This window comes from Apus apus, chromosome 10 (assembly GCF_020740795.1).
Source record: "Apus apus isolate bApuApu2 chromosome 10, bApuApu2.pri.cur, whole genome shotgun sequence".
Taxonomy (NCBI): Eukaryota; Metazoa; Chordata; class Aves; order Apodiformes; family Apodidae; genus Apus; species Apus apus.
Genome location: NC_067291.1, coordinates 15,430,879 through 15,451,882, shown reverse-complemented (window position 1 = coordinate 15,451,882; position 21,004 = coordinate 15,430,879). Strand labels below are relative to the sequence as shown.

The window sequence follows — 21,004 nt, the reverse complement described above, 5'->3', positions numbered from 1 at the left end:
TGCTGACACAACGGATGGTGCCTTATTTTTAACCTGGATCATTTCAACATGGCCCCCATAAACAGCTCTTATGGGAATGACTGAGGAACAGAGGAACTAGATGGAGGCTTTCCAGCTGGCTTTGCTGCCATAGCCAGTCATGTAACTATACCCTCAAAGCTAACACAGACCAGTCCTGACATAAGCAGCGTCAAATCTCTGAAAAATTATTTCCACACAGAATTTCAGACTCAGCTTCTTGTGAGATGCTCAAGGAAATATCAAGTCACAATTAAGCAACGCACCCTCCTCTATACTGTGCATGGAACCACACGTCAGCATTACCATTTTCTTCCTGCATCATTTCAGTGTGGTTCATATGGTAATGTTCAGAGAAAATTTACTGCCAATCAAATAACACAACTCTGCTTTCCATCAAGCACGCAACATTCCATGGAGGTCACTGTTTTCATTATTAATTATTATTATTTTTGGAGTGGTCACAAACATAAACATCTGTTTTTGGAGTAAATCAAACATGTTCTTTATGAAAACTGCAATGGGCCCCAATGCAAGCAACAAGCAAAGAGACCTACCTTATCAGATAACTTCAATTCTGGATCTGTTTTTATGAGCTCCCAGTTTCCATAACCATGCTCATAAATTCCCACTAACAAGCGAGAATCCTCCTCTACTCCCCAGTCCACATCAAAATGGGCAGCTTTGACACGGCACGTCAGGCGGTACCTGAAGGCATTTCAAACATCAGCTACTTTTAATGCTGCAGAGGATAAAGCAAATCCACATATCTAGGCTATTCTCTTTCCACTACAAAATCCAAACTCTCTGAGCCTCTTTCTGCATTGCCTACTTAGCCACACTCACTTCTTCCTTTCCTCTGGGTCTGTAGGAATGGATTTATGCAGCATTTCAAACTCCTCTTCATGCTGGATGATGGATTTTACATTGACCTGGACACCAGAAATCTTGATAGTAGGACCTCTTCTTTTTCCAGGTCCTTTCCCTGCGCAACAATAAAACACAGCAACTCAGAGAACTCTTAACAAAAAGAAGTGCCTCTGTAAAAAAAAAATATGTTTAGACACTCAGAGATCAAGACCTTGTCTACAACCTCTTATTTAAGCAACAGGCTGTTTGTTGAGAAAGGCCCCAAAAATAAGTTATCTCTCACTAACTCACATAAATCTGCAATTGAAACACCTCCCAGTATTATTTTCTTAAAAATACATCTAAGTATACTGGAGCTGTTGCTTCAGTACTTTTGCTCAGCTGCAATAGGCAGAGGCCCAGCAGGAAATCCAGCCCAGACCCCTGTATCTCCAAACCAACAGCACAGAAAAACATACAGAGCAACTGATGAGGCCAGCTCCAGGATAAATGTGGATCCAGCTTTACCATGGTGTACGCAGCACCAGTTTGATTCCTAATCCCAGAAGCAGTTAAAATATGATCTGCTTTGCCTTGTGGCCTGGTATTAAATAAGCTGATGACTTCAGCCTCTCCTCTCAAAACTGATGTTCAGCAGAAGCCAACTGACCCAAATGGCATTTTCCAGGCTGAAGCAGAAGGCTCTAGGGTTTATCTCCATTGGTGAGCTGACTGCCAGATATGGGATAGATTAAGTCTGTGCTTGTTCTTTGTTTTTGAGTTGCAGTGTGGCATGCCTCCCCATCCAGCAGGGGAATGGTTTCCTTACCAGCTCCGTGGAACAACCCCCAAAAACATTAACAGCAGTAGCACACAACCCTCTTGCTCACCTTCACTTGGATTTTCTTTCAGCTGCTCCTCATATTCTTGCATTGCTGACACACAGCTGTTGTGAATGAGTTCTCCTAACCGTTTCAGATCAGCCACAGACTTATCCACCAGCTCAGCATCCCGGGCAATACACTCCAGCCTGGGAAAGGGGGAAAAAGAATGGCAAGTTTTGTATTTGATACAGCATATCTGCTCTCAAGTCACCTCCTAAGCAATTGTTTCATAGCATTTAGTAGTCAATGTTGTATACACCTGACTACGTATGAAACCTGCAGGAGTTGAGTCTGTGCAGGAAACAATCCAGTCTTTGTCACTTTAGTCTTTTTTTAGGTCTTACAGGTGTCATACAGTGCAGATGCAGTGTAACTGATCCAATCCTTTGCATTTTTTAGTATTAAAGCAAAGGTGAGAACTGTCTTTCTTGGACATAACAGGCACCCTCTGTGACTCTACAGTGTTCCTTTATGCTTTCCCAGTTCCATATTAACTCCATTTGATGGTCAAAGAGCTGCCATCTGCTGTCCCTTTTGCCTGGCTGAAGTCAGTAATGTCAAGGTTCATACACAAGCCTTCTGTTTCACAACAGAGAGTACAACCAGCTGAAAAAACAAAGTCATTTCTCAGGCAATGTATGCAGGGGTCCCTGCCTCAGCTCTGAGACCTCAGCAAGGGCTATGGCCTTCCAGAGCCAGCACATGCACCCATCTCCCTTCCTCACACGGGGGCAAAGCACTCTTGTAGGGCTCTGCAGACCCCTTGGGAATGGTCTGTGCACCTCCCCCCTTCCGTTCCAAAGGGATATGGTGAGAGAAAGATGCTCTAAACTCAGTCTGGAAACTAACATGCAGATAAAAGTTTGGCAAGCGTTTTGGGTAGCATTTGCTGCTCAGGCAGCTGCTCCCTCTCCTTTCTAGGCAGAGTGCAAATGCCTCAAGAGCCAGACTCTGCCAGCAGGATGATGCTGTGTACACAGCCCAGTGCCACTGCTGCTCCAGCTGCTTTTTGGCCAGCCTTCAGCCGTGCCCATCAACTGAGACATGAAGAATGGGATGGCAGTGCCCAGGTTACTGATCACACCCCAGCAAGGCTTTGTGCTGTCCATGGAGGCTGTAGCAAACACCCACAGCAACGTGGGAATGGCCGTGCTTGGAAACACAACATCCATCCCTGTGATCACCCCCTGGAGCAGGGCCAGGCTGGGACTTACCGTTCAAGAGGGAGTCCAAACTTCTTGTAAGCCTTGATAAACCTAAGCAAAAAAATCAAAACCAAAAACTAAACCAGCTGCCATAAAATGTAGGTCCAGTATCACAAATACACTTGAATATATTAATTAGAACCTGCCACATTATCAACCTTGCATTCCACACTAATTAGCTAAGCATCACTCAGGATTGGGAAGACTAATCCATTAGACCCCACAGAGTTTTGTGACCTTGGCTGGAGAAGAATACAACTTTATGATGACTATTGGATGTTTGACAGCTGAAGGGAAGAAAGAGGAGTCTCATAACTGTAGTGTAAAAAAAAAATAATGAAAGAAAGCATTGGCTCACACCATGTTGGTAATTATTAACTTCATTTTTCCAAGAAGAAAAGAGGCACTAAATCAATGTCATTAGCAATTTTAACGCTCAGACTATAAGGGTAACAATCCATCAGAGAAAAGCCAAATGTGGTGCAATCCATCAAGAGGTTTGTAGTCAAGGACTGGTATTTATTTTTGTGTCTTACTTTTATTGTGAAAATCATTGCCATGATTAACACACAACTTCAGGGCAAGAATCAGACACTGTTGCTGCAACTGGGCAGTGCCTTGTGCTGGGAGTAGACACAGTGGCTTCAACTTCAGATTGTTTTTTAAATGAGTTATTTTTTCCCCTTCTTCTTTTCACCTTGTGCTCTTTCAGCCTCTTTCTAATACATCAAAATAACCTAAATGGTTGCTATAGTTCACATCACAACACCCCCTTCCTTCTCCATGGTTTCAGGGCTGGATATGGGCAGCTACCACAATCCAAAAATTCTGGACATCTCCTGTTTAAAAATACGTCAACTCAGAGATGGAGAGTGAGTCAAGGAAAACTCACAACCTCTTCTGTTCCATCTTTGGCTGAACATCTGGACCGAGTTACAAGACAAAGCTCTTTGTGAAAGGTTCAAGTATCAGAAGATAAAGAAGAAAATAATGCTCTGGAATTCAGCTCCCAGATGACTTCAGGGACATAGTGCAGAAGAGGACACATAACTGCTAGGATTAACAGGACAATCAGTGCTTTTCATAGGGTTATTTTGTCAGAGCTTTGCCTTTAACTTAAAGCTTAAATCAGCAGGACCACTGCCAGAAAAATATCAGGAAGGCCACAGTCCTTGGCTTCTCCAGCTCTCTGTCTCATGGCACCTAAGACCTCATGTCATATGGAATTAGCTCAATCCACTTGCCCCAGTAAGGTCAGTTACAATGACGAGTAATTTTAGGAAGGTACCAACTTCAATAAAGCCTGACTGAAGAAAATCCAGTCACTTTTGCATAGACATGAATGTTCAGGTCATCAGCTGGGAGCAACCTGAATTACACAAAGGTGCAGAAGCTGGCCAAATGAACCAGCTCCACCTAAAACACTGGTGGGCTATGGGTGAACACCTCCTGGATTGATCTGGGGTTTTCTCCACCTGCATGGGATTTCTGGACTGTCTCTGGTGCTCAGCACTGACCTCCTGATTTCAGCATCAGTAAATCCTTCCACAGTGTCTTTTCTAACACTCCGAGGACGCCCCCTGCGCTTTGGTCTCTTCTCATCATCGGTATCATCAGTCTCGCTTTCTGATCCAGATGATCTCTGAAGCCTCCTCTTAGTTTCTGCATCTGATTCACTGTCATTTGTCTGAGCCTGTATGTACCAGAAAAACAGCAGTACAGTTAACAACAGCTGATCTGCCTACCTCTTCCAAGCCTCTGATGCAGTGGCACTATTTCATGTTCAGACTATAAAACACTTCTGCATCTCTTCCTGAAAATGCAGAAGCCCACGTGATCAACCCAAAGAGGATGCACATCCTTGCACTTCCCAGCTAGTTACGGCTCTGGTGCTCATCTTCTCCATAGAGCCTTCCAGCCAGCAGTTTCACAATTGCATTTTGATTTACTAAGGTGTAAGATACATTAAAACACATTGATTACTATGGGTTTGTGCCATAGTCCCTTAGGCTGTTTGGAAAATCAGGACACCTCAGAAATTAATCTGGAATAATCTGATATGATGATTCACTTTAACATTCACTTTAATGTTTTCCCCAGCTCAACCCAGAGAACAGTTCATAACCCCTTAAAGTCCCGTATCCAAGAAGAGTCTCCTTGCATAGTCTGCTTTCTGTTAGATATGGGGTGATCCTATCACCTAAAAAAGAACTTGGGAAGACACCATCTCTTTTGCCTGCAAAGGCCACATTTAGGCAAGAGCAGCCCAGGGAGCTAAAGAGCCCAAGGAAGAGAAACAGCCAGAAAACGGCATAAACTGCAGTAAAATCTGCATTATACAGTTAGAAGTTTCATCCTGTGCTCACTACAGGTTCTCTTTATTTTGACTGCCAAAGATGAGTTGTACTAAATCCAATATGGGCCTTCAAACTGCCTTGGAAACCATGAGCCCGATGCGTGATGCCAACAACAGGTCAATGTGCTACCTCTGTGCTCTACTCCCACCCAACTCTGGAGGATGGAAAGAAGCACTCAGATGGCAAGGAGGCTTCCCTTGGGTCTTGCCTTTGCCAGCTCTTGCCTCTCAGCTCCTTGAGATGGACTGTACCTTTTTAGTTGAACTCCGGATTCGAGGCAGCATGTAGATTTCCTCCAATTCTTTCTGCCTTTCTTCCTCCTCCACCTTTTTCCTCTGTTCCTCTGGAATGATGTCGTCCCAGTCCTTCTGGGACCGCTCATCCAGCTCTGTCTCTTCCTCCTCCATGGTTGCAAAGTTGGCCACCTTTATAAGGAAAAGAACATTTTTAGAAATTTCCTCCCCTGGCAGGAATACCCCAGAGCTGTCTGTTAAGCCTCAACTCCTTCCCCATAGGAATTTTGCCAGCATTTCCACAACTACTTTATAATTGATCCCTATGTCACTGCATTCCTGGTTCCTAGCCATGTCTTTGGGCTAACAGCTTTTGAGGAAGTACGTGCAGTTTAAGAAGTACTGCTGAGCCTCTAAGTTATCGGGTTTGTTTCTAAATTTGGAAAATTCTGCATTTTATTCACAGCCTTCAAAACCACATATTTGAAATTAACTTAATACCTACATCACTCCTCAGCTACCAGCCCCAGACAACCCCACAGCAAACTGCTCTGCACAGGTGGCCTCTCACCAGACCTCAGTTGTCTGGTCTGTTACTGACCTTACCACTGTGGCACGACATGGGGAGCCACGTTCCCACACCCCATTATAGAGCTGGGGGGGCCATACCTTGAACTGGGAGAGGAGCTCATCAGTGGCACTGGTGGACACTTCATTCTCTCGTGTTTCAGCCAGACGCAAAATCTCATCAATGTCCATCTCCTGCCAGTCAGAAAGAATCAGTGATAAAGCAGAGGGTGCTGAGCACAGCAGGAAATGAAAGGCTTGGAGAACACACTGGTGAGGTGCAACAGCTAACTGTGCTGATAGGAGCTAAATAAAGTGCAACTATCTGCAGGGTGTCATTGCAAAGTGAAGGGATTAACTTATAAATAAGGGTGATAGGACAGAAGAAAAGGAACATCAAGGCTGGGCAGCAGGGAAAATTTCCAGTGAGATGTATGAACTGTGGACTGCTGCCCTCAGGAGAAGCTCTGCTACTCAGGCCATTAAGAGAAATGGCTAGAGCACTCAATGCTAAACTGTCAGGCAATGCTGTGCTGAGGCAGGAGAGCGCGACCTATTCAACTTCACTGTGCTGTCTCCTGCCTCTCTATGAGAACTGCCATCAAAGGATGCTGAAGAAGTGCTCAGAGGAGGCAGGGAGAGGAGCTTTCAGCAGGCTGAGGTATAACAAGGTAATGAACCCTCAGGAGCCAAGGGACTGTCTTGGTGATCATTACTATTTAACCCCAAACAACACGGCTCTCCTCCTCCAGCTTCTCTGGACTCACACGTGCCCTATTCACCGACCTGCTCTCAGGCACAGGTCAAGTACGAAGAGGAAACATACACAATCCCCCAAGCAGACCTGCAGAAGACAAGAGACAGCTAGGTGATTTCAATTTCAAACTACCTGGGGCTCTGACTCTTCCCCTTCGAGTTCCTTGAAGAGATCTTCAGCTCCAAACTTCAGAATAGCTGTCAGCTCCTCTTTGTTGAAAGGATTTGAGCTGCAAGAACAAAGAAGAAAGAAAATGTGTTTTGAGCTGGTAAGTCAGCACTGCTACAGCACAAAACCATACCAAAGTTTTTCCTCATTGAAGCAAGAGGTAAGTTTTCTACCCAGCACTATAGAAAACTTTTTTATTCACCTCTTTCTTGCTCTTGCACAGGCAACTACTGTAAAGGGAACAAGCTCAGCCTACTGGGCGGAAATGGGGACAGTCTGTCACTGCCACCACCAGATTACCTATGGCCATGGTGATCTCTTGGAGAAAGACAGAAGGTTAAAAAACAGGTAATGCATTAAAACTAGTTTTTTTATTTGTGATCATCTTTATCCTGCGTGTCCCAATGAATGGTTGCATAGGCCAAACCCATGGAAGCTGCCATTACCTGTTAGCGTCCTGCCTTCTACCCTATCACACAAATACTGTGAGATACCATCGAGTGAAGCTGGTTATGCCACATGCTGTACCAGACCTCTCTGCCCCCTCACACAATCACTTACTTGGATCGTCCAGAGTTGTTGTCCAAAACAGTCCGGCCAGTGGTGTCCATACGCTGGATCACCAGATGGTCCAGCACCATCTTCTTCTTGGCCCTCTCAATGATCTCCTCCTCTACCGTACCCTTTGTGACCAGGCGGTAAATATTCACCTGAAGAGCAAGAAAAGAACAGAGCTGTTTCCTGGACCTGAACATGCTTTGCTGACACAGCGGTTCCACTAACATGGTTCCTTCATGCATAGATGTTCCTTTGCAGAATAAAAACTATCACATCCTTTTCATATCTCAGGTGGATCTGCTCAAATCAGGCTGGTTAACACAGACCCTGCAGTGTGACTAAGCACAGAGTAAAAATCTTCTGAAACAATCACTTTAAATCCAAACTAGCATGAAACTTTTCACCTATCTAATAAAGACCTACTAAAAGGTGCATGTTCTACTTTTCAAGTTTTTGAGGGCAAGAAAGAAAAGAGGTCCACTAGGCTGAGAAGTCTGCCACAGGTTGGGTTCTTGTTTTTGAAACTTGCCAAGATCTGAAGCCAAAACGAAAACTTGGCATCTGGCAAATTAGGGCTGATTCTTTGCTTCCTGGCTTCCCTTGAGTTGGTAGAACTCCCTTGAGTCAGGACTCAGGGCAAAAAGACTAGAAGCTCTGTTGAGGTGGGAGCCTGTTTAGATGCCCACACTGAAACTACAGAGAAGACGAGCCAGGATAACTCTTCCAACCTGTTTCTTTTGTCCAATCCGGTGAGCCCGAGCCTGAGCCTGAAGATCATTTTGGGGATTCCAGTCCGAGTCAAAGATAACAACAGTATCAGCAGAGGCCAAATTAATTCCCAGCCCTCCAGCTCGTGTTGACAACAAGAAACAGAAGTCCTGAGGAAAAGAAAAAAGCATCCAGGAGTTAGCTAGCCTGTAACTGTGGACATAAAATAGCAATGGTGACTTCAAAACTATGCAAAAAAACAGAGGGAGACCTCTCTTGCACTTGTACTTCTTAAGAAAGCAGGCAAAGGATTTCCTTCCCACATACCGTGCTCAGGCAGGTGAAGTATCCCTGGTCTGTAAGCTGAAGCACAAGGTGAGACACTGTTGCCAGGAGTGAAAGGAGTATTATCCCAGGAAGGGCCCAGCTTGTATTGTTACTGGAGAGCAATACAAACAGCTCAGGGCAAGGGCACCCTGGAGCCACGTCTGAAGGTCAGACCATGCTGCCCACCAGTCTTACAAAGGCTGCAGACAAACACGTGCTTTTTGTTGCCTGAAGCCTGCTGAGGGTGAGATCAGCAACTAACACAGTGTTTGAGTTGCTGCCAAGGGCAGAGAGTCCCAGGATAGAGCCAGGATGCCTGAGCCTTGTGGATGCCCCCAGGAGAGGGGAAAGGGCATTCCTGTTCCTTTCCCACCCACACTGCTGTCTCTTTCTCACTTTTGTTATCTTTCCCACAACCATAAAGCACCTAACTCTACCTCCTGTGGCAGTTGAGAATGCCCCTCCAGTCCAGGCTTCTGGAGTGAGGAAAGGTGTTTCTCATGGCTGGGCTGGCTGTGGCACAAAACAAGTGCCTTGCAGCAGTCACAGTGAGTCAGCAAGCCCAGACCAGAGGCTTAAGATGCCTTCTCCTATTATGCTGAGACTTTCAGCTCCAACACCAGACTCCACTGCCTGCCAACACTTAAAATCACACTTCTGCCTCTGCCATTTCATATCCAAAACCAACTTCAGACTGGAGGAATGATTTAGCAACCGTCTCATTCCCCAGACCATGGGGAGAGAACTGCTAAATTCCAGCTCTTCGCAGCCTCACGAGGACATTCTGGAGATGTGACCTGCAGCCCTGCTCTTTGGATGTGGGAGACTTAAAATGAACGATATGGCTCGTTGCAAAACCTGCTGTATCTGTGTCTTTAAAAGTACCTGGGGTCCTGTAAAAAGAAATACACCAAACCAATCCCCTCTTGGCAGCCACAACCTGCAGCTCAGCCACGAACTCGGGCAGCCCACCCAGCCCCTCCTGAGGCAGGACAGCCCCAGCTGTGGTACCTCAGAGCCGTCAGCGTTGAAGTGGTCCAGGGCCTGCTTCCGGATCTCGCCTTTGATCGAGCCGTCCAAGCGCTGGAAAAAACAACAATAATGACAAAAGAGGGTAAAGGAGCCCCAAGGAACTGCTGCCCCCGTGTTCTGGGAGCTCTACAGACCTTTCCTTGCCTGCAGCATTTAATCATAATCAAAAATAACTGCACTGTCTGAGCTGAGGGTGTTACGAGAGCAGGAGGGAGGGTGTGCTCAGGGAACAGTCACACAGCGGGTGACACCGCAGCTCCTGTTACAGGCTCCCAGCCAGGGTCTCTGGGTTTGCTGTCCTCTCCTCAGGGTTTACCACAGGACGAAGGCCAAAGCAGGGGCCAGTCAGAGGAGGTGTTTTGCAGAGATGGGGCCACGCTGAAATGAAGGGACTTTCCACTTCCCTCCAGTGGATTTCAGTAAGTGCAACCTGTAGTCCCAGTCCCTCGGAAGCTCAGTGCCTCCCACTACCCAGGCTCCCTTCACTTTTTCTTGGATTTTCAATGAACCCCACTGTTTTCCATGCTGCTGTTTCTCACCTGAAAAGGGTAGTGTTTGATCGTCAGGTACTCTGCCAGGATGTCCAGCATCCTCACCATCTGGGAGAAGATCAGCACTCTGTTGCCTCTCTCCCGCAGCCTGGTCAGCAGCTTGTCCAAGAGAATTAGCTTTCCACTGCTCCTGACCAGAGACTGAAGAAATAACCATCATTCCAGCTGATGCTTTCCAACCTCACCCTTATCTACATAACACAGACATGCAGAGATCAGATTCTTTTGGGGCCATGCTTCTCCTGTACCCCTCTAATCAAACAGTCTGGATTTACACAGCAGAGGCCATGCAAAATAAAGTATCCAAGATAGATCTTATATTGCATGCACCTCTCATGCTAGATGGCCACAAAACATTGCCTACAGTGGAAGCAGAGGGCAGGAGATTCAGTGGCTCAGTTGTGAGGACTATTTCTATTGGAGAAGCAGCAGAAGCTAAAGCTTCACCAGATCTTATCTTGGTGGGAAGACAGGAGACACGGGAAAGGAAAAACAGTGGCAAGCAAAGGCACTGCCCACCTGCAGGGTCTCAAGGCCATTCTCTCTCTCATTTTCCTCAGGAGGTTTGATAAGGTAGCAGTGGTTGCAGCACTTCTTCAACTCCATCACAATGTTCAGGAAACCAGATGTGCTACCCCTGGTTCCCTTTGAAAGAGCTTTGTAGTTTCTTGTCAAAATCCACCTGCAGACAGGAAAATAAGAAGTCCAGATAGTTTCACAGTGCAGACTGAGCACACGGGGGCCTGGGAAGAACAAAAACCTTCAGGAACATCTTGTTCAGGCCATCAGTCTACTCTTCACCTCTCTTCATTTCTTCTACAGAATACTGCTGTTTCCTCACTAGAAACCCTGATCTTAATTTCCTCTTGATATTATTACAGCTGGACTTAAGACAGCACCACAGTTTTGTGGGGAACTTGACTCCTCTTAGAAAGACATAACCCCTGTCCTGCAAAGCTGGCCAGTTGAATTGCATCACTCTAAATAAGCATCTCCAGTAGCCTGAAGATGCTTTTTAGAGGAAAAGATACCACACACCCCTACCTCAGATTCCTACCATGAAGGCCCTGGTACTACAGGGGATGGCTGTCACATTGTATCCTGAAGGACACAATATAATGAAGCATTTTCCCACATAGAAAGACGTGTCCACTTGTACTGGCACTCCCAGTAACTTAATAAATTACTCACTTGTAATATTGCTTCTGCAAAGCAGACATTTCCACCCGGAGGATCTGCTCCACCTTTGCTGGCAAAGATTTCTCCACATCCTTCTTGACTCTGCGTAGGAGAAATGGCTCCAAGACTTTGTGAAGGCTCTGGTAGCCATTCTCTCTACCTTTCCCATGATCCTCTTCAAAATCCTCCCAGAACTCAAACCTAGCAACAGAAACAAGGAGCAGGGAGGGGTCAGAATACCTCCTCTTTTCACACTCAACAGCATCTATCAGACGTGCTCCCCCTGCACAAGACAATTTAATGGAGATACAGTGAGGGATGAAAGGTTCACCCTGCTCTGGCCAACTGAACAGACTAGTGGCAAAGCTGGAAGCTCTCTGGGCTTAGATGCCTTCCTTAACATCTTATCTTTGAGCTCCACACTAACTCCAGGACCCAAATTCCAGGTTTTCCAGTACGCTGCTCTGCTGTGTCCTGCTGGCATTTACCATGTTTCTGCACTTTCCATAGTGCCTTAATCAGGACTTTGACAATTAGACTGTTCTACACTGCTCTGAAGGGGCTGTTTTTTTGATTGCTGCTTCCTCCAACAGCTCCTTTGCAATGTGGAGATCTGCTCTTCTCCACTTGGGAAACTTTGAATCTTTCCATCACTCTTTCTGTGATCCAACAAAAATCATTTGGGGGACAGCTCCTTTTGCAGTCAAATATAATTTTGATGAGTTGTGGGGCTTCCTTGTCTTAGCCCATTTTGCTTCAAAGAAAACACAACACTTGTTGTAATGTGGACAGGCAAACCATCAGCCAGACAGCACCATTCTGGAGCAAAGTTCCTAGAGACTGCCATAAAATGGTTGGCAAGGGTGGCTGAACCACAATGTACTGGAAACGTCAGGAATGGTTGAGATGATTGCTTAAAACACATTTAGCTTTTTAGAGATGGCTCTAGGACAGCAGACAGATTTGAAAGACATGTATTAGGTCTCCCTGTTCAATTTATTGCCAGAAATACTACTCATATTAGTCATGTAACCTCTGATTTTCCTCACCAGTGTTTGTTCCCCTTTCATTGCTCTAACTCCATAGAGTTTGAATCAGGGATTTCTGCCCTTCTACACTCCCCTGAGCCTATTTAATAGACAAGAATGGACACAGAGGTATATTTTGAAGGAGCAAAAGGAGACTTACTTTTCTGGCATGATGAAATGCAGCAGGGACCAGAGCTCTTTCAGTGAATTTTGAAGTGGGGTGCCAGTGATCAGCAGCCTGTGGTTGGACTTGAAATCAATCAATGTTTTGTACAGCAGAGAATCATCATTTTTCAACCGATGGGCTTCATCCACGCCTAGGAAGGCCCAGTTAATACTTCCCAAAACAGCCTGGAGGAAAAGAAATAAAAACAACAGGCCCCAAGGAGATGCTGGGTCAGACAAGCCCCACCACCTTGCACATGCCTCTCTCTCCATGGCCAGAATGCACTACAGTTTGTGCCTTCCAGGATGTCACACCTCAGCCCCGGTGCTGGACCCACCACCAAAGGAGCTGGGCTCACAAGTGTCTTGTTAACAGAATCTTGGGACCAAGACATCTAAACTACTTTTGCCCCCACCAGAAAGGAAAGTTGAAAATTAGCCATGCTGTATGGTGTTCCTGCCATATCTGAAATTTCTTTTAGCAAATGTATCTATTTAAATCCACCTCTGCTTCACCCAGAAAGCAGAATCCTCCCTCAGCCCCCTAACTCCTCCCTTTCTCCATGACCCTGGGGCCTTGCTACAGCACTAGCCCCACTGGAGCAGCCACAGGAGAGCAGATGAACAAGCCTATAAAGTCAAGGTCACCTGAGAGTTTTTTTGGCATTAAGTTTCTTTCACTGTCAGGGCTAATGAGCATTTCCTAAGCAGAAAGATTTCTCTGCAGTGTAAAAATTGTTAACACTGTGGCCAGTGGTTCACTGTCATGTTTTGTCCCCTTAGCTAGCCTAAATTAAACCATGTGAAATTCCTGCTACTGCCCTGCCTGGTGTCTTACAAGTGAAAACAGTAACACAACTGTGCAGTACAAGAGTGAAGACACTATAACAAGTGTCCCACATTCCTTCTGCATTACTGGCAAGCAAAAGCAAACAGTAGCTATATGTTCTCCATCACCACAGAGGAAAGAGGTGAAACCCACAAGCTGGGGGCTGGCTTCCCCTTCTGCAAGCAAGAGAAAGTCTAAATAAAAACATCCTTGGCCCATTACTCACCTTATCCTTGAGAAGGATCTCATAGGTTGTGATAAGTGCATTGAACTTCAACCTTTTAGACTGAGAGTGAATCCACTCATATTCACGTATCTGCAAGAGGGAACAAATGTTAACTTCAACCAGTGTGATTGAAACTGAAGAGTTAACAATCATTGTTTTAGTGTAGCTATAGCCAGAGCCTCCAACCAAATTCAAAACCCTGTTGTTCAAGGTGTCATTTGATGAGCTCAGGGTGCCCCAGGAGCAGCTTGTTTTAGCTCACACGTGGTTCAACTGCCTTTGCACAGGTAAAAAACCAAAGTCAAAGAACTTGTCATTCTGACATAGAATCATAGAATGGTTTGGGTTGGAAGAGACTTTACAGATCATCTAGATCCAACCCCCATGCATTGGCAGGGACACCTCCCACCAGACCAGGTTGCTCAGAGCCCCATCCAACCTGGCCTTGAACACTTATAGGGACAGGGCAGCCACAGCTTCCCTGGGCAACCTGTTTCAGGGTCTCACCACCCTCATAGTGAAGAATTTCCTCCTAATGTCTAAGGCAAGGAAAGGGCAAGGAAGGGAAACATCCAAGTGCTCAGCTGCAGCAGTTCTAGCTGCCTGCAGTACCTCCAGTACCATCCATCAGCCTCTCCAGCAGAACATGTGTCACTGTGCCATGGAAGCTGCTGCTTTGCCCCCAGCATTTCTACCCAGCCCCACAGCCTTTGCTTCCTGATTACACACCATGTTCCTGCTCATGAGGTCTCCGATGTAAACCACCACATTTATCTCAGGTGCCCACACATCAAACTCTCGCTGCCATGAGGTGAGAGTGGACAAGGGCACCACCACCAGGAAAGGACCATACAGCTGGTGCTGATGGAAGAGGTAAGACAGGAATGATATTGTCTGAATCGTCTTGCCTAGGCCCATTTCATCAGCCAGGATCACGCTGTTGTTCCTAAGAAAGAACAAACATAAATCCTGAGTGTGTGTTTCCACCACTACTAATTTACTGTACGCCCACACGAACAACCATCCACGACAGGGACAGAAAAGGGGCAGTGCAAAAACATGTTTCTGAACACTTCCAAGAGGATCACAGAGACATCCAGACTATACACTGCCTGTACCTTGCAAAAATGAGCAGACTATGATCACTCCAAACTGGCAATCAAGGACAAAGGCAAAGGGAGAGAGGAGTCAGCAGCCTAATTTTAAAAAGACATTTCTCAAAGACTTCAACAAGTGTGTAAGCATGCTGAGCCAGGAAACCTTTTTTCAGTTAAGGCAATGGAAAATCAGGGTTGCTATGTAGTAGGTTCACAAAAGAGCCAAGTCCAGCCTGTGAACAGACCCAGACAGGGAAAATGCCTTTTTTTTTTTTTTTTTTTGCACGAGGTTTCTTAATTCATGCTCTAGATGGTTCCTGCTTGGGGTGTCTGCAATGCAGCTATGTGTGATAACATTTGAAATCCTTCAAGCTGCAGAAGCAGGATGGGTGAGGACCTCACTTGAAGAGGGGCAGATCCTACTGGAACAAAAATCAGGAGACAAAATGAACCTCCTATGGCATCTGTACGTACTTGCACCATGAGTGAGCGAGCCAGTTGAGGCCCTCCAGTTGGTAATCTCGTAGCTCCAGGTTCTCCCCACCAATGTAGGAAGGCTGTTTCTTCAAGGCAACAAACCTTGGTCTCTGCTTCAATACCTGGAAAAGAAGATGCTGTAAGCCCACTGAAGAAAAAAACCAAGTAAAGTTGAAAATTCAGCAACTAATGTCTGTTTTTCCATTGGTTAAAATTTGTCAGCATTTTCCTAGCCAGTGCTTCTGCCTGCAGTTCAGAAAACCACTCTGCAGTGTTATGTTTTGCCTGCTGCCCTCTGGTTCTGATGACCAGGACTGTGAGACTCTTCAAGGGTGAAGTTGTACATAATGCACACTAGATGGAACAAGCTCCACTTCCTTTTTTTGTCCTCTTGCTTTTGCTCCCATTATCTCTGTCCCTCTCCTCCACTATAACAGCATCTTGCAGGTTCTATCTTTTCCCAGGTGTGCTGTTTCTTTCATCCAACTCAAAATTTTGCATTTCTGTAGCAGCTCCTTCTGAGGAGTAAGCACTTTGCAAGGATTAATTAGGCCTCCCACTCCCGAGGGGGACACAATGTTTTCTCACTCTGCAGAGTAAATGAAACCAAAAGGAGGTTCACATCCCTGCCTAAAGTACAATACAAGAACAGCAAACAACCATTCAAACACAGGTGAGAGGACGGAAAAATGTTCTCTGACATTTATCCTGATAGAACTTCACATTCCCACTGCTTGCATCATCACCCAGCCTGGAGAAACCCAGCAACAGGAGAAAAAAAGAAGCAAACAAACCTTGCAGTCCCGGGTAGGGATTGTTTTGGAGTTGTTACGGTTGTTGAAGCTGTCAATGCAGTGCTGAAATTTCTTGCTTATCAGAGCCTCATCTTCCCAGCTGCACTCAGCATAGGGCAGCCCCATCCACTTACACAGATACTCAGGGTCATTTGAGGATGTTTTGCGACTGTTTGCTGCAAAATATGCAAAAAATAAAGCCCAAACCTTAGCAACTGTGGTTCTGTGGCTGAACCACAAGCGTGGTTCACAGGGGCAGCCCAAACCACTCGTGCAACCACAAGACAGGTCTTGGCTAGTAGGAAAAGTTTAGAGGGACAAAAAAAATATTCTTTTACCTGGGAAATCTGAATGTCCTGGTGTGGACTTGCTGGTCTTCACAGCTGTGTTTAGGGAGAGAAGGGAAGGAAGGGTTTAGAGTGCAGGCAGCCAAGAGAGGGAAAGGGCAGGCAGGCTGTCCCTGCCACACACCCCAGGTGATTTTGTAGGAATTGTGTTGGAAATAGGTTATTCTGCTCTCCAAGACAATTCCCAAATCAACTGGATGCTGGCACTTCTAACATGACTGTGATATTACTGAAGCACCTAGGAAGTCCTGTTTTTATTTTTAATATGTAAATGTGAAATCTAACCCCTGAGGTGCCTTGCAGCCTAACCATGTCCCAGAAAGTGGTCCTCACAAAAGCCAGGCCTGGACTGCTGCTTCAGCTAAAGGGATGAAGTCGAAGAATTTCAGCAGCAGCAACTTCAACATCTCCTTGGAAACTAGTGCATTATCCCATACTCCAGGCAAGGAGAGTGACTGATTGATTTGTATTGCTTGTAAAATACAACTCTGGGTTTCTACTGTTTAAACTCCTAAATTTCACACACTAAAATACACTTAACACCAGGGGTTTTTTTTAGCCAGAGATATTGGAGGACAGAGAATAAGAGAGAGCTGTATGTTCATTCTGCTGTCACCAGAGATTCAAGTTCCCGCATTTTACTTCACCCCTTCAAAAAAGTGTTAGGTTCACTTACCAATTACTCTCTCCACTATCTGATACTGCTTGTTCAACTCTGAAGCTAACTCTTGTTGGCAGTTGAAATATTCCACATCTTCAGGTGAAACCTTGCCCAGCCTAGATGCAAAAAAAATCCAAACCAAAGAACGACTCTAAAGCTTCTGTCATAATGTTAACGGAGAACACACAGAGAAATTCTACTTTCCTATATGGTTCTGTCATTCAGACGAGTCCCTGAAGCAAACTTCTACTTATATTACATGTTTCTTAAAGCTTCCTATCATTATAAATCATTACTGAGACTCAGATGTCAGATGTTCATACTGACTCTCTGTTAAATGGCACCTTATTCTGCTGCAAGAATAGTCTCAAAATCACAATGAAATAAGAGATGGAAGCTGCTATGGCTTTCTCACTTTGGAAACACACTGTAGCTCCCCTTATAGCTCCTGGGGAGGCCAGACATAGACTTATGCAAAAACTTGCATACTGACAAGCCCATAATTAATAAGGGTTAACAAGGCTGCAAGCCCACGTCACTTCCTGGGCCAGGTGAATCTGTGCCCCATTTATTTCTTGTCAGCTACCCCAGTTCTTAAGCCTGGGAAGTGGCAGTATTGTGGATTTCAGGCCTCTTCCTCTCTCTCTCAAGGCCAAGCCCCACCATCTCTTTGAGGTGAAATGAGAGAGACATGAGTGTTGTGCACTGAAAACACTTGCTTTGGATCAAACACGCTTTGAAAGAAAAAAATCAAATGTTTTCAGTCATGACTGCCAATCTCTGGCTAAAAGAGATTTGCCCAAGGCCAAATCACTGGTTGAAGTAAAGCATACCATTGCTTGATCTCCTCCTCTTTTTTCTTGAAGTTTTCTAGCTTTTTCAAGCCTTTCACTTTCTGCTGCTGCAGGGACTCTTCACTCTCCCATGTGCTATGGATGTATGACCAGCCTTTCCATTTGATCAGGTACTGAACTTCTCCCTCATCCTTTTCAGGATCAAAGTCAGCGCTTGGGTTGCCATTGGCTTCAGTTGCATACACTGTGGTGGAAGCACCAGTGGCTGCAAAAGAAATCAGGCTGCAGTTGGTACCTTTCTTCTCTATCAAGCACTGGACATAAACTGCATTAGAGCAGAAAGCTATTTTTCTAATACACCTTTTGTGACAGCACAAAGAATATCCTACAGATTCTGCAACCCAGTAAGACAGGGGCACAAGCTTCCATACAACAGATTCTTTTAAAATCTGTGTCATAAATGCCTTTTCTTTAAGTATAATTCAAAGACCTCTTGAAAATGTTCATGACTGTTCAGTTTTACAATCACACTTGTGTAAGGCTATGAAAACAAAACATTGGCTTTATTTTCATTATGGCTTTTGTCAGTGGAGCTGAAAACTGACTCTACAGGAAGATCTATTTTGTATTTCAATGAAAAAGCAAGAATTGGAGAACAATGACTGCATCTTTAAAACGTGTGAATGCTAAATGAAAGCTGCCAAGCACACAAACTTGGCATTTTTAGTTTTTGAATACTACATTTTACAAAAGCTGCTAGAAGACTAATTAAGAGGCACAGAGGAAAGAGTGTTGGAACAACCCTTGGCTCCACTTTTAAGTTGCAAAAGCATTGTGCCAGCTCAAGTGAGTACACATGATTGACAACAGAAATAAATGCTTTTTCCAGAATTACACACCTCCTTTTTTTCCAAGCCTGATGTCCAAGACTTTCTCAATAATTTCACTGTTGTCTTGTTGTTCATCTGCTCCTTCCCCAGTCATCTCTATCAGGTCATCAGAATCTGTCTCAAAATCATCATCTTCTTTGTAACTGAATGAAATCAAAAGCAAAGTGATAAAATGCACTTGACTGTTCCCAGTCTGGAAACACATGAAATGGCACGGACTAGAGCAATGGCACAGCTCATTTTACTCATTTTAATCTGTTATTTGTAATTCTTAATCTCATCTGAGAGTGCCTTAGAAACATTATGCAAACCTGCTCACATTTCTCTTAAGAGGGACTGATAAATATTCCCTCATTTACAGATGGCAAAACATGGCAGAAAGTCACATGTTCACAGCATGAACCTGCCAAAAGAACATCATCTCTTGGATGGGTATCAGACAGAGTTAGTGCCCAGGACAGGTAATTTGGGCTGCCCCCTCTCTTCTAACCAGACAGCTCTCATCAAGCAACTCCACATTTCTTGATACCTGACATTTTTGGCTGCTCTTCGTCGAGTTTGTCTCTTGGGGGTCTCATCATCTTCGTCATCATCGTCATCTTCAGATGAGTCTGGTTTCTTTCTCTTCTTCCCACGCTGGCCTTTGTGAGGCTTTTTAACACTGGTTTTGGTCCCTGTTCTGAAATAAGAATAATAAGCTATAATACAGTGTGGCTTATGTAAACATCCAGTTTAATAAGTTTATAAGAAAGCATGAATCTCAATTATTAGACTCCTAGGGAGCTGAGTCTGCTCTAACTACCACGGAAATCACTGCATCACTCACTGGAGCATTAAATGGGTAGATGAGAGAGTCACTAGATCCAGGGTTTACTAGGTTGTAAACAAGGGTAGTATTGCAGAAAAAAGGAGCCACATAATTCAGCAACAAACAGAGGTTACCTCTCCACTCCAGCACATGCAGAAAAGCCATCTGCAGAAAAAGAGACAGACTGAACCACCCGCTCCTCACCTCCTTTGGACAGGTCTTCTTGCTTTAATTTTCTTCGGTTCAGGCTCACTTTCTCCACTGGTGCCTTGCTCACCTCCGTCTTCATCTTCTTCACCAGAAACCTCTCTTTTCCATTTATTTCTATGGTCAGAAATGCAGGTCATGAAGGGCAATCTTATTTCAACACAAATACTTGGCTAAGCAGGCATCCAAGCCATCTAGGTCAACACTAGCAGGCCATAATTACACAAACTTGTTCAAAACTGCACTCTTGGTTGTTCAGAGCAATGCAGGGGGGATTTTAGGGTGTGATTCTCTTCTTCTAGGAAGACACCTCAGTCTAGGTTGCAGCTCACAGTGGCAGTATACCTTGAGTGAGAGTGGCTCTTAACACATACCACAACAGTGCTTGTGGCAGTTGTACTTCTTACAATGGAGCGGGCAACTACTTCCATTTCTTTCTTTTTCATTTCCATTTCTGCATTTCTGAAATGAGCTGGGAAAATCTGAAAAGGGCTCATTTTCACTTCCAGAGTACAAGCCACAACATGCACAGTTACATGAGCTCCTCATAGCCTAGAAAACATAGCAAGAAGTCGCCTGACATCTGAATTCAGGCAATTAAAGTTCACAAGTGGGAAGCCAAATTACACCATACCATTAGGGGAAGGAAGAAGGTTCTCTGTGGGTAATTCAGAGCAAAGCTGCAGCTCTGAAAAGCCCTCTGAAGGAGTCCCTCCTCTCTCCAAGGGTAAGTGGGGAACCCACAGGGATTATTCCCCTTAGCCAGGGGATGTCCATACTACCACAGTCCTCCCTGTATGTTATTACCTTCCCTCCTGTGCTGATGGGTACAACTAAATGAAAAATTAAAAGAGAAGAAACAGGAGAAAGGGAGGTGGTAAACTTTCTCCATCAGGCAACTCAGTTACCTTCAATTCATTTTAGTGTTTAAAAAAACTAGAAGGTACTTACTAGATGGAAAAGGGCAGTAAAATATGGCTTTAAATGAACTGAGTTACGATGATCAGATATCCAAAATATCCTTTATGGAAGTCCTTCTCTTTTAGCAGAGGGTTATAAAAGATACCAGAATAATAATTTGGCATTTTAATCTCTATTAATCAAAAAGGTGGAGGAGCAGAGACTAAAACTACTTTAAGTAGCTCTGAAGGAGAATAAGTAACCTGATGGACAATAAAAGATGGGCAACAGAAAGGGAACTTGACTTGTTCAGATCCTGTCACAGGCAACGTGGGAAAATACTAACAAAAGTTGGGAAATTGCATCTATCTCCATATTCATACTCTAA

At 44.8% G+C, this 21,004-nt stretch overlaps 1 protein-coding gene across 11 annotated transcripts in view; it reads right to left on the bottom strand.

Annotated features, from left to right (window-relative positions):
* The window catches only part of CHD2 (chromodomain helicase DNA binding protein 2), a 73,893-nt gene that overhangs the window by 12,432 nt on the left and 40,457 nt on the right, over positions 1-21,004 (bottom strand). For all 11 annotated transcript variants that reach the window (XM_051628718.1, XM_051628722.1, XM_051628721.1 and 8 more), the window contains 25 exons: positions 19,714-19,833; positions 19,231-19,380; positions 18,711-18,844; positions 17,851-18,076; positions 17,033-17,133; positions 16,348-16,392; positions 16,010-16,185; positions 15,213-15,337; positions 14,371-14,587; positions 13,642-13,731; positions 12,582-12,772; positions 11,406-11,594; positions 10,734-10,896; positions 10,203-10,355; positions 9,643-9,714; positions 8,325-8,474; positions 7,600-7,748; positions 7,003-7,099; positions 6,216-6,308; positions 5,565-5,738; positions 4,474-4,649; positions 2,966-3,007; positions 1,758-1,897; positions 865-1,003; positions 576-726 (listed from right to left, as the gene is read on the bottom strand). In XM_051628718.1, the coding sequence (XP_051484678.1) occupies positions 576-726; positions 865-1,003; positions 1,758-1,897; positions 2,966-3,007; positions 4,474-4,649; positions 5,565-5,738; positions 6,216-6,308; positions 7,003-7,099; positions 7,600-7,748; positions 8,325-8,474; positions 9,643-9,714; positions 10,203-10,355; positions 10,734-10,896; positions 11,406-11,594; positions 12,582-12,772; positions 13,642-13,731; positions 14,371-14,587; positions 15,213-15,337; positions 16,010-16,185; positions 16,348-16,392; positions 17,033-17,133; positions 17,851-18,076; positions 18,711-18,844; positions 19,231-19,380; positions 19,714-19,833 (3,463 nt within the window). The remainder of the gene's footprint in view (positions 1-575; positions 727-864; positions 1,004-1,757; positions 1,898-2,965; positions 3,008-4,473; positions 4,650-5,564; positions 5,739-6,215; positions 6,309-7,002; positions 7,100-7,599; positions 7,749-8,324; positions 8,475-9,642; positions 9,715-10,202; positions 10,356-10,733; positions 10,897-11,405; positions 11,595-12,581; positions 12,773-13,641; positions 13,732-14,370; positions 14,588-15,212; positions 15,338-16,009; positions 16,186-16,347; positions 16,393-17,032; positions 17,134-17,850; positions 18,077-18,710; positions 18,845-19,230; positions 19,381-19,713; positions 19,834-21,004) is intronic.